Here is a 13,127-nt window from a genome sequence, read left to right as displayed (position 1 = left end):
GCACACAATACTCCAAATGCAGACGCACCAGAGTTTTGTACAACTGTAACATGACCTCATGGCTCCGAAACTCAATTCCTCTACCAATAAAAGCTAACACACCGTACGCCTTCTTAACAACCCTCTCAACCTGGGTGGCAACTTTCAGGGATCTATGGACATGGATACCGAGATCTCTCTGCTCGTCCACACTACCAAGAATCTTACCATTAGCCTAGTACTCTGTCTTCCTGTTATTCCTTCCAAAATGAATCACCTCACACTTTTCTGCATTAAACTCCATTTGCCACCTGTCAGCCCAGTTCTGCAGCTTATCTATGTCCCTCTGTAACTTGTAACATCCTTCTGCACTGTCCACAACTCCACCGACTTTTGTGTCATCTCAAATTTACTCACCCATCCTTCTACGCCCTCCTCCAGGTCATTTATAAAAATGACAAACAGCAGCGGCCCCAAAACAGATCCTTGTGGTACACCACTAGTAACTGGACATCAGTCAGAACATTTCCCATCAACCACCACCCTTTGTTTTCTCTCAGCTAGCCAATTGCTAAATCACCCTGAATCCCATGCCTCTGTATTTTCTGCAAAAGCCTACCGTGGGGAACCTTATCAAACGCCTTACTGAAATCCATATACACCACATCAACTGCTTTACCGTCATCCACCTGTTTGGTCACCTTCTCGAAGAACTCAATAAGGTTTGTGAGGCACGACCTACCCTTCACAAACCATATTGACTATCTCTAATCAAATTATTCCTTTCCAGATGATTATACATTCTATCTCTTATAAACCTTTCCAAGACTTTGCCCACAACAGAAGTAAGGCTCACTTGTCTATCTCTACTCCCCTTCTTGAATATATCGGCCGTTCCTTCACTGTCTCTGGGACAACAGCCTGGATATCCCTCCCTAACAGCACAGTGGGTGTACCTACACCTCAAGAACTGCAGCGGTTCAAGAAGGCAGCTCACCACCACCTTCTGAAGGGCAACTAGGGTTGGGCAATAAATGCTGGGCTTGCCAGCAACGCCCACATCCCGTAAATTAATTTTAAAAAAATTCTTATGGTCTTATGATTTTTATATGGGAAACCTGTATGAACCCACTGAGCAATAATATATACTCACCAGGCCCGTGTTTAGGAGCTCACCCCACATGGTTACAGCACTGAATAAATTCATCCACACACCGTCCTGTGAGTGGCAAGCCAGGCTTCCTGCAGCAACAATAACCTGGAGAGTTGGGGCATCATATTCCTTTTCTGACTCTGGCCTCTCCACACATAAGGTAATACCTTAAATGGAGTCATCCGGTTGGATGATCAATCCCACCCTGACCATGCAAAAAGCGGCTGTTCTCAATGGGAGGTGGTGGTCTCAGGCTAAATGCCACCAATGGGTGTGATTTCAGTCTGTTGGTGATGCAGGAGGAGCCATTCACCCAGACCCCCGAGGTCATTGTCTCGGTCAGTGACTGTAATCAGGATGTCTGGATGTTCGCCTCCACCCCACTCACATTTCCAGTTCCTTGTCCAGAATTTATTTTAAAAGATTTCTCTATGATCCTCAGCGTCGGTCGCTTCACTCAGAAATCTTTGTTCAATATCCCTCCGGACCCCATGTTCCTACCACCCAGGACACTGACCAACCTCACAACTGATTACGTTTAGAAATGAAAATGAAATGAAAATCGCTTATTGTCACGAGTAGACTTCAATGAAGTTACTGTGAAAAGCCCCTAGTCACCACATTCCGGCGCCTGTTTGGGGAGGCTGGTACGGGAATCGAACCGTGCTGCTGGCCTGCTTGGTCTGCTTTAAAAGCCAGTGATTTAGCCCAGTGAGCTAAACCAGCCCCTAAAAGCTGGGCGACCTGACAGATGGCAGCACCCGGTGGAATGGCGAAACCCGGGATCGAACCACGGGCCTTTAGATCTTCAATCTAACGCTCTCCCAACTGAGCTATTTCAGCTGGTAGAAACCAGTAGAAAGATAATACACATCAAAAAGAAACAAAGGAGGACCTGACGGCAGCGCAGGAATACACAACATTTCTCAATCCTGGGAACGGCACATCAACATCACACTGGAGTTTGGCTCCAGACTGAGATTTTCCAATTCTTTGAGCAAACTCCTGTGTTAAAATTCCTGACCAGATGCTGAATTTCTCATTTCCCTGTGCACGGCGTGGAAGGGATTGAACCACCCTCAGGTGTTTGAGAGAGATTGTCATTGCGGCAGTGATTCTGCTTTCCACAGGATCTCCTCGTATTGGCACAGTCTCTTTAACAAGTGTGTCCATTCTTTTATCCCAACATGCCAGTGTTTCGCATGTGTACCCGGCGCTCAGCGGATAGTGCGCTTGCCTTTGAGTTCGAAGATTGCGTGTTTGAGTCCAGTTTGAGGGACAGGAGCTGACACTGGGAGAATGCTGCCATGTGCTGGAGGAAATGTTAAACAGGCCGTGTCTGCCTTCTCAGGTGCATGTAAAATACCCCTATTGGAAGAAAAGCAGAGAGATCGCCTGGTGTTTGGGCAACATTGCTCCCGCGGCCAACAGCGTCTAAAGCAGATGACCCGGCCATTCACTGCTGAATAAAGGGATCTTGCTGGGCACGTTTGGCTGTGGCATTTCCTACACAACAGAAATCATACATGTCCCACACAATACCTTGTGTGAAATTCCTGGCATGCTTTGATATGATGAAGTGCCTGAGAAATGGAAGATTTGGATTACCATTGGCAGTTTGTTTTACACCTCTCCCAAATGATAAAGATTATTAATCATGTCTTGGGCTCTTGCCAAACATACATCAGGCCTGCCAGGAATTTGTTACAATTGGATCTGAATTTCCACAGCCTGAGGGAAAGTGGTTTAAATGATTACTGAGACCATTCCAACTTTTTAGTTTTTCCACAACAATCTTTCAACTGTCCCAAATAGAGTTGACGAGATGAGTTCAAGCGCATTGATTTTTGTTTCCAGGATTCCCGGTCTGTTTATAAGAAAAGAACTCGGAGGAGTAGATTGGAATGTTCATTAGCCTACATTTCTGGATTAGGCAGTGCAAGTGGTGACTTCAAACACCATTCCAGAGATTCGAGTCCCAGATTTCAGGAGTTATTTCCTGAAATATTTCAGAATAAAGCTGCAAAGTGTGAGGACTGAGGGGTTGCTGGTGTGTTGGAGTTTCAGGTGACACTTCAAACTGAGACCCGGGGCTGGATTCTCCGTTTTGGAGACTAAGTCCCCACGCCAGCCTGAAACCGGTGGTTTTTTACGCCAGGAAAACTGGTGTAAAAGGGCCACCGATTCTCCGTTTTGCTGGGGACTAGCAGGGAGACAGCATCGGACTTGCAGCTCCAGCTGCCAACACGGCCCTGAGAATGTCTGGTTCCGTGGCCACGCACGGCAGCAGCCTGCAGCGTCCACACCGTGCTCCATTGTGGACTGAGCCCGCGGACCCGGACCGCAAAAATAGTGCCCCCCTTCGGTTACTCCTGCACCCCGGACCACCCGCCCACAGTGCACCCAGCCCCAAATAAAACCCCCCCCCAGCACACGGATCAGCCCTCCCCCGACTGTGGTGGCACCGTCGGAAACTCAGCCAATCGGGGACGGAGCATTGCGGGGCGGGATTCAGGCAATGGTTTGAGGCCGTGGATGATCGGAGAATACAAAAACCGGTGCCGCTCCCAATATTGGCTTCAAAACGGATTCTCCGCCCTGTCGCCGAACATGAATCTTCTCTATCATGTGACTGTAAAAGATCCATGGTCACTGAGGTGATATGCATCACTGTAGATACACAAGGGGTTAATGTAAGTACACGTAGACCAGCTAGACACTAGAGGGAGCACCAGAGACATGACACACAGACACTCAACCAATAGATCAGTTAGATAGGACACGACCAATGGGCATTCACGATACACACAGAGGTGACACTACCACAGAGGGCATTACACCAACCCATATATAAAGGACACAGCCCACATGATCTTCCTCTTTCCAGTGGAGAAACTCAGTGAGTACAGACACAGGGTTGATTGAACATCACACCCACCACGTGGATTGTAGCAGACTGGTTCGTCAGTCTGAGTAGCTATAGAAGGATTAACAGTCGTGGCAAACCCGAGTAGGAGAATTGTAAATAGTTTAATAAACGTGTTGAAGTTATCTCCATGTCTGAACCTTCCTTTGTCAGAGTGAACATCAAGGCAGCCGCTTATGCTACGCCAAGAGCATAACAAGACAGTCACGAGTCAAAGATGATTGAGCAGGGGGGAGCAGGAGGGAGCAGGGGAGGAGGGGGGGGACGGGGGAGGAGGGGGGGAGTGGGAGAGTGGGGAGTGGGGGAGCAAGGGAGCGGGGAGTACGCTCCAGTATCCAGACAATGGCTGCCCCTCTGCCAGCATCACTAAAAAAGACTATCTGGTTATTTATCACATTGCACTGTGGGATCCTGCTGTGCCTTATTTACTAGGTTGAAACATGGTAGACCATTTAACACATTGAGCAGAGGCTAAATTTCACAAATACTTCATGGCTGTTAAGCTTTTTGGGATTTTTTCATGTATTTTAATTAATAATCTTTATTCTCACAAGTAGGCTTACATTAACACTGCAATGAAGTTACTGTGAAAAGCCCCTAGTCGCCACATTCCGGCGCCTGTTAGGGTACACTGAGGGAGAATTCAGAATATCATTCATCTCACAGCACGTCTTTCGGGACTTGTGGGAAGAAACCGGAGCACCCGGAGGAAACCCACGCAGACACGGGGAGAACGTGCAGACTCTGCACAGACAGTGACCCAAGCTGGGAATCGAACCTGGGACCCTGACGCTGTGAAGCAACAGTGCTAACCACTGTGCTACCGAGCCACCCATAGAGACTCATTCAGAAACACTTCAGAATATGTTTCATATGCCATTAGCATAGAGAGAAATTTCAGAGAAAAATGTCAGCTAATAAATCACATGAACCCTTCCTCCAGGTTATTTATAAAGTGCTGGACCCGGCCATCAAAGTCGGCGATCCCTATAGCCTGGAGATTCAAGGTGAGAGAATGTGGATTTCCTTGTTTCTATCTATGCTGCTGTTTGATTTTCAAAGCTGATTTAAAGTTGTTGGTTTTCCATCAGCTCCTGTGGCAGTTTTAGATTCAGAATTTTGTTCCAGCAGCTTGTAAAACAGCTTTTGCACAAAGAGAATGTATTCCGAATGTTAGTGTCGTTAGGGAGAGGACTGGCCCTTTACCCACTTGGGGAGTCTGCTCAGTGTAAGGTGGCAGCCTCCCTGTAGCTTCGGGGCACCAGCAGCCTCTTGACCTGGTTCCCTTTGACCCTCAGAAGGCCCTGCCTGATAACAAGCCTGACCCTCCCTCTCCCCCCCCCCCCCTCCCCCCCCCCTCCCCCGTCCCCAGCACAAACACCCCTCCACCGCCCTACAGAGCGACCTGTCCTCCTTTCTTTAATTCCATGTTGCTGGTCTGGGTCTCCTGCAGTAGCAGCAGTGGCCACCGCTCCTGGTGGCGCTGTTGTACTGAAGCGCTGTTGGCTCTACGATTGGCCTGGGGGAAGGACCTCTGCCTTACAGAAGCCCCAATGGCAGGCAGCTATTTGCCTGATGGGCACTGAATCACACCAGGGTTTCTGAGAATGTCCATGGCGGAGATGCCCCCCCCCCCCCCATGGGCCCACAATTATGGCCATCAAATGTAGCCCAGAGAGTGCAGTGGACTGGGGGATCATACTGCACAGAAAGAGGCCCACCTTGCCTGAAAGTGCCATTCAATTAGTCCCACTCTCCTAACCCTGTCAATATTTCCTTCTATTCCCCAATTTCTTTCAAAATTCATTTGCGGGATGTTGGCGTCGCTGGCAAGTCCAGAATTTATTGCCCATCCCTAATTGCCCTAGAGAAGGTGGTGGTGAGCAGCCTTCTTGAACGGTAGCAGTCCCTGAGGAGTAGGTACACCCACTGTGCTGTTAGGCTCCTACTGCCCTTCCAGTCAGTGCATTCCACATCACAACAGCTCCTTCTGTTGTTTGAACCCAGCTGGGCAATTTCTGTTGGGTCCGGGGCTGTGGGGGGGGGGGGGGGGGGGGGGAGACATTGCCCCAGAGGTCACAGCAAAGAAGATGAAGGGTTTCCAGACATGACTTGCTGAGTGAATGATGCTCGTTTCACGTTGACAGATGATTGTACATCCTGTTGTGTCACCCCTTTGTGATTTTATTGCCTCTAGATCTCCTGAGGATCACTAATTTAAAAATACACTTCACAAAACTGCATACCCTTGGAGATAACCTGTTGGACAGGCGAATGGAGGTCCTACAGAAGTATTATTATGCTGTGTATGAGTTGGTGGTCCGTGGCAGCTGCTTCTGTTATGGACATGCCTCCGAATGTTCTCCTGTGGCGGGGATACAAGGAGGAGTTCTGGGAATGGTAAGCCTCTTGTAGATATAGTAGATATGTGTCTATTCTCCACCAGTTCTCTATGCTGTGGATTGAGTGAGAAGAGTGAGCGAACGCTGTAAGTGTCACAGTTTGAGACGTGTTTAATTCTGCCTGGTCCTTCCAGGTCTTGACTGGTATAATCAGTAACCATTAAAGGCCCCATCACAACAGTTCAAAGAACAACAGGAAAACGTCTCAATATTTACGGAAGCGGGAGAGACAATTCCACTTTCTTACCAGATTCAGGTGAATCATAGCCTGGAAGGTTGTGACCATATTCTTCACAGAAGATCACAGCTCCTCCTCACATTCAATCCTTTCTAACATCTTAGCTGGTTTCTCCCCACATTCTTGCCCAGATTCACGGAAGGTGTACCTGTAAACACAACACTAAAGGGTTAAACTGCGAGCAGTGCAAGAACTTCTACCATGAGTTGCCATGGAGACCAGCGGAGGTGGATAACCCACACACCTGTAAAGGTTTGGCTGATTTCCAATTTGCTCCTTCTCCTCAGGAGGCTGACGCCTTGCTGAGTTTCTTATCTTTACACCTCCACCTGACATTGTTGTGTTTTTAAATTCCTGATTCAGTTCAATCCTCCCTCTCTCTCTCTCTCGCTCTCTGGAATCTTTATTATATAAAGAGACAGATGTTGGCCAGGAATTGGGTAGAAAGTGTGTAGCAGGCTGTTTGTCCAGCTGAGGATGATTGTTCCCTTGCCCTGATTGAAATGAAAATGAAATGAAAATCGCTTCATTGTCACGAGTAGGCTTCAAATGAAGTTACTGTGAAAAGCCCCTAGTCGCCACATTCCGGCGCCTGTTCGGGGAGACTGGTACGGGAACTGATTGGACTGGGAATTGTCTAATAGTCCGGCCTCTGCAATAGCTGAGAGTAAGTACCTGGCAATGTGTAACCGGGCCCTGTGTATGTGCCGCTGTAAAGCTCAATAAACATCTCCCTGTGAACTCGCTGGACTCCCCTTGTCGTTACTGCTGTGTTATCTTTTTTAAAACAATCCCGTGCTGTTTCGTTCTGTGTTGGAAGGGTGTGGGTTCAAATCTCACGCCAGAGATTTGAGTATATTATCCAGGCCAACACTTTCGGTGCATTACTGAGGGAGTGCAGCATTGTGGGAGATACTGGGTGGGATTTGTTGGTTCAGAGACGAGGGGCCCGATTCTCCGCCCCCCATGACGGGTCGGAGAATAGCGGGAGGGCCTTCCCGACATTTTTCCCGCCCTCCCGCTATTCTCCCCCCCCCCCCCCCCGCCCAACTCCCGACCCGAATCGCTGCCGCCGTTTTTTTACGGCCGGCAGCGATTCACAGCTGATAGATGGGCCGAAGTCCCAGCCCTTACGCTGTTTTTACGAACGGCAAACACACCTGGTCTGGCCGTTCGTAAAAACAGCGGGAACAACTCGCTTTTTATAACCATGGCACCGATTGGCACCATCGGTGCCAATCCGCGCATGCGCGGCTGACGTCATATGACGCGTCAGCCGGCGCTAACTCCGGCAAGCGGGCTTAACGAAATTCGTTAAGCCCGTGATGCCGGAGCTTGCGGCGTCGGGCTGCTAGCCCCGACCGGGGACCAGAATCGGTTCCCGGTCGGGAAGGGGCGCGCTGGCGTCAAACCCGCCCGGGTTTGACGCCAGCCTTACGATTTCTCCCGTTTTGGGAGAATCGCGCCCTAAGTGCTCACGCCAGCGGAGAATTGGAACATTTTCACTCTGCCATTAGGAGTGCTGTGGATGCGCGATTCCACCCATACAAATAGGCCAGCACCTTCGCCATGTGCATCCCACCTGAGTCGTAATTCTCCAGGAGTGAGATTGCTAAGGTTGGGAGCAGCGTTTAAAGCGCTCCACTCACCCCAGACACTCATTCCAGCCAAGAAGATGGCTGGCCTTGCTGCGGACGTCTGGGTTCTCCGCCTAAGCGACATTGGCTATGACCTCAGTGGGTTTGCCTTGTCGCCCACGAGTCAACCCCTTGCCCAAGGAACACCTAAAAGTTCCGGGAATCTGTGTGCCAGGGATGTATAGGTCATGCAAGCTGTCTGGGTATTGTGCATAGGAATATAGGAACTAGGAGCAGAAGTCAGCAATTCAGCCGTTCGAGCCTACTCCGCATTCAATCAGATCATGGCTGATCTCTTCCTGGTCTCAAATCCATCTCCCTGCTGATCCCCACATCCCTTTAACCCGTTTTAAAATCAGAAATATATCTATCTCCCTCTTGAAGTCATTTACTGATTCAGATTCCACCGCACTATGGGGCAGCGAGTTCCACAAATTCACCACCCTCTGCGAGAAGTAGTTCCTCCTCATCTCAGTTCCACATCTACCGCCTCTCAACCTGTATCTGTGACCTCTCATTCTAGATTGCCCCACAAGGTGGAACATTTGGTCTACGTTTACTTTATCAATCCCTTTTAGTATTTTATACACCTCGATCAGATCCCCTCTCATCCTTCTAAACTCCAGCGAGTATAAGACCAAACTGTTTAATCTCTCCTCATCCGTCAACCCTTTCATCCCCGGAATCAATCTGGTGAACCTCCTCTGAACCTCCTCTGAACTGCCTCCAATGCCATCACATCCTTCCTCTAATAAGGAGACCAAAACTGGACACAATACTCCAGATGTTGTCCCACCAGCACCCTATACAATTGCAACAACACTTCTTTCTCTTCACTGCCTGCTTTCCCATCTATTTTAGCATCACCTGCAATGTTTGCTATGTTACACTCTGTCCATGCGTGCAGACCATTTATATAGATTGTAAACAGTTGAGATCTCTGACCCCTGTGGCAGCCCCGCTAGTTACAGTTCACCAACCAGAGAAGGACCCATTTATCCCGACCCTCTGCTAATCCTCAATCTAATCTTGGAGTCTACCCCCAATTCCCTGCGTTCTCACCTTCTGGCTCAGTTTCTTATGTGGCACCTTCTGGAAGTCTATGATAGTGATGTTTCAGGGGCGACTTGACAAATACCTGGATAGGATGGGAATAGAGGGATAGGGACACTGGAAGTGTAGAAGGTTTTAGATTAGGCACGCAGCATGATCAGCACAAGTTTAAAGGGCTGAAGGGCCTGTTCCTGTGCTGTACTTTTCTTTCTCTATATATACCACATCCACATGATCCCCATTATCCACCTTGCTGGTTACGGCCTCAAAGATCTCCAGCAAGTTTATCAAGCATGACGTACCCTTCATGAAACCACGCTGACAATGGTGGATTGAGCTTTCCCTGTGGTATTACCATAAATGTGAGAACTGCAAGGGTTAATGAAGTGTCTCGATCACACAGACTGAAGGAAAGATAGTGTGAGTAAGAGCAGATCATAGTTTATAATAGTGTAGAGATGAAGGTGAGTGTAGATTATATGTTAATTATCAACTGTGTATTCGTTAGGAGTATGTGTCGAACCCAGTTTAGTAATGTTTATAAATGTATAGCTTTGTTCAAGTTCCAGCTATTCTGCCGTCTTTGCGAACACTACGCCGACCATCCTGAATTTAGCGACACATAGAACAGCACGTTGTCTTTCCAAATGTTTCATCATCTCTTCCTTAATGATTGATTCCAGCAACTTCCCCACCACAGAGATCAAGCTAATCAAACTCTAGATTCCTACTTTCTGCCTCTATTTAGCATCACCTGCAATGTTTGCTATGGTACACTCTGCCCCTGTCCGGTTTGACATTATCCATTAGGCTTGAGGAATTTAATTTGGGAAGTGTGGCAACCTGACCCCCAATAGCAAAACCCGTCTTGGAGAGGCGGAAAGGGAACGGACCTCCCAGGCAGTTAACCAGGAAATCTAGATTTCATTTAGACCCAGAGAACGACCCAAAGCTATTCAGCATCTTCATTGTGCCGTGTGTGGAGGGTGTTGCCTGCTTCCCATATCCCTTGATTCCCTTCGCATCCATAAATCTACCCCCACCTTGAATATACTCAGCGACGGAACATCTGCAGATCTCTGGGATGGAGAATTCTCAAACATTCACTGAGTGACAAGGTTTCTCAGCCTAGAGCCTGTGTTTCAGATTCCCCGGCCAGATGTAAGGTTTTCTCATTATCTACCCTGAAAAATCCCTTCAGAACTTTCAATATGTTAATTAGATAATTCTCATTCTTCTAAAGCCCCCTCCCTACTTCTTCAGAACCTGACACACACGCTGAGAAGCAACGGCTTCATTGGGTTTTGAAGATGTTTATCTGGAAACCAATGTTATCCAGTGATTTTATTTCAGATAAGAAGGGAATATTTATCAACAGAACCATTTGGCCCCTCGAGCCTGCTCTGCCATTCGGTGAGATCATCGCTGATCTGGGGCAAAATTCTCCGACCCTGCCTGGGACCGCCGAAAATCCCGCCCCCGCTGTGGCAGAGATTCTCCGCCACCCGGGAAGTGGCGGGTGGCGGGAATCTCGCCACTCCGATCGGAGAGGCCCCTGCGGTGATTCTCCAGCCCGGATGGGCCGAAGTCCCGCCGCTGGGAGGCCTCTCCCGCCGCCGAGGTTTGAACCACCTCTGGTGGCGGCGGGATCAGCGGCGTGAGCAGGCCCCCGGGGTCCTGGGGGGGGCGGGGGGCGATCGAACCCCGGGGGGTGCCCCCACGGTGGCCAGGCCCGCGATCGGGGCCCCCCGCTCAGACTCTGGGCCAGTGCCCTGGGTGCACTCTTTCTCTTTCCACGTCTGCCACGGCCTCCGCCATGGCGGAAGCGGAAGAGAACCCCACATCGCGCATGCGCCGACCGGCGAAAGCCTTTCGGCCAGCCCCGCTGCCGGGGGCGCCGGTTTTTTGCGCCAGTCTTCTGGTGCCAACCGCTCCGGCGCGGGGCTGGCCCCCAAAGGTGGGGAGAATTTCCCACCTTTGGGGAGGCCCGACCCCGGAGTGGTTGGCGCCACTCCCATACACCGGGACCCTCCGTCACGCCGGGTAAGGGAGAATCCAGCCTCTGATGGGCGGCACAGTAGCACAGTGGTTAGCACTGTTGTTTCACAGCGCTTGAGTCCCAGGTTCGATTCCCGCCTTGGGTCACTGTCTGTGCAGAGTCTGCACGTTCTCCCCGTGTCTGCGTGGGTTCCCTCCGGATGCTCCGGTTTCCTCCCACAGTCCCGAAAGATGTGCTGTTAGGTGAATTGGACATTCTGAATTCTCCCTCTGTGTACCCGAACAGGCGCCAGAGTGTGGCGACTAGGGACTTTTCACAGTAACTTCATTGCAGTGTTAATGTAAGCCTACTTGTGACAATAAAGATTATTATTATTATTTAAGGGGAAGTAATTTTGGTGTAAAGTGTTCCTGTGAACGCTGGCTGTCGGGGCATTATATAACAAACGTATCCAAGAAGCAAATGTATGGCCAAATCCATCTCCCGAGAATATCAAATAAATATTCCCACTCCACCGCAAGAAAGAGACCATTCAGCCCATCGTATCCGTGCTGGTTCTGTGAAAGAGTTCCTCTGCTACTTCCCCTGTCCTCCAGCAACTGTCTCTCCATTTCAACTATTCCCCAAATCGCCTTTAGATTGTTTAATCTGTTGCCACGGCTCCTTCAGGCAGCACCTTCCCCGATCACCACTCACTGCATCGACTAAATTATCCTTGTCTACTTCTCCGGATTATCTTCAATCCGTGTCCTCAGCCCGTCACTCTCTCTGTCACTGAAATCCACAAAACTCTTCATGTGTCTGAACACCTCGATTAAATCTCTGAATCTCCTCCACTCGAAGGAGAACAATCCCAGTTTCCCCAGTCACACTAACACAAGTCTCTCTTTCCTGGTCCCTTTCTGATCAATCTCCTTTGTATCCTCTCCAAAAACGAGGTGCCAGGAATTAAATGCAATACTCGAGCTGAGGCATAACCGACATTTTACAAAAGGTTTTTAATTCCCCTGGTCAGAGACTGTGACTGTCCGGCCGTCACGGCCACGGAACATTCCAACCTCCTCATGCGGGACTGGGATAGGGTCAGACCACATCCACCAGCGACTTTTAGAGGGGGCCACGCTCGACATCGTGGAAACCAAAAAGCTGGCGCTATCCATGACAATCGCCTCGCGCAATATCCAGGCCTACACCCCCGGCCGCACGGCCCACCCCTCCTACACATCATGGACTCCGCAGGCAGCCACCCCGGGGGCCCCACCCAGCCAATCCTACGCCTGTGCCACACGCCAGCCAGCCACCCCGGGGGCCCCAGATGTTAATTCTGTGGGCAGCAAAAACACCCCTGCCAACGCTGCCCGGCCCACGCTGCCCTTTGCAAGGCCTGCGGCAAGAAGGGGCACTTCACCGCGGTGTGCCAGGCCCACTCAGTCGCCACTACCGCCGCCCCGCGTATGGACAGTGGGCGCCGCCATCTTCCCCTCCTTGGACCACGTGCGGCCCATGGGTGCCGCCATCTTGTCTCCCCCACGGCACATGGGCGTCGCCATCGCCCCAGTGATGACCAGCCGCGACTTGCCTTGGTCACAATTGACCAGTCTCGCCCGCACAATCTAGCCACCGCCTCCACAAGCATCGATGGGCACGAGCTCTCCTGTCTGCTGGACTCCGGGAGCGGCGAAAGCTTCATCCATCCCGATACGGTAAGGTGCTGCTCCCTCGTGGTACACCCCGCTAATC

The 13,127-nt window shown here is 50.2% G+C and overlaps 2 protein-coding genes and 1 non-coding gene across 3 annotated transcripts in view; 1 reads left to right on the top strand and 2 right to left on the bottom strand.

Annotated features, from left to right (window-relative positions):
• Positions 1–13,127, top strand: part of lamb2l (laminin, beta 2-like) — a 268,095-nt gene that overhangs the window by 91,862 nt on the left and 163,106 nt on the right. The window contains exons 8-10 of the mRNA XM_038812008.1: positions 5,002–5,065; positions 6,256–6,458; positions 6,830–6,950. Of these exons, the coding sequence (XP_038667936.1) occupies positions 5,002–5,065; positions 6,256–6,458; positions 6,830–6,950 (388 nt within the window). The remainder of the gene's footprint in view (positions 1–5,001; positions 5,066–6,255; positions 6,459–6,829; positions 6,951–13,127) is intronic.
• Positions 1–13,127, bottom strand: part of aldh1l1 (aldehyde dehydrogenase 1 family, member L1) — a 280,087-nt gene that overhangs the window by 231,488 nt on the left and 35,472 nt on the right. Inside the window, exon 2 of the mRNA XM_038812102.1 lies at positions 6,708–6,846. The gene's annotated coding sequence lies outside the window, so the exon portion shown is untranslated. The remainder of the gene's footprint in view (positions 1–6,707; positions 6,847–13,127) is intronic.
• On the bottom strand, positions 1,903–1,975 carry trnaf-gaa. The gene has a single exon. It is a non-coding gene; the product is annotated as a tRNA-Phe (tRNA).

Source organism: Scyliorhinus canicula, chromosome 11, assembly GCF_902713615.1.
Source record: "Scyliorhinus canicula chromosome 11, sScyCan1.1, whole genome shotgun sequence".
NCBI lineage: Eukaryota > Metazoa > Chordata > Chondrichthyes > Carcharhiniformes > Scyliorhinidae > Scyliorhinus > Scyliorhinus canicula.
This window is presented reverse-complemented; position numbering and strand designations above follow the sequence as displayed.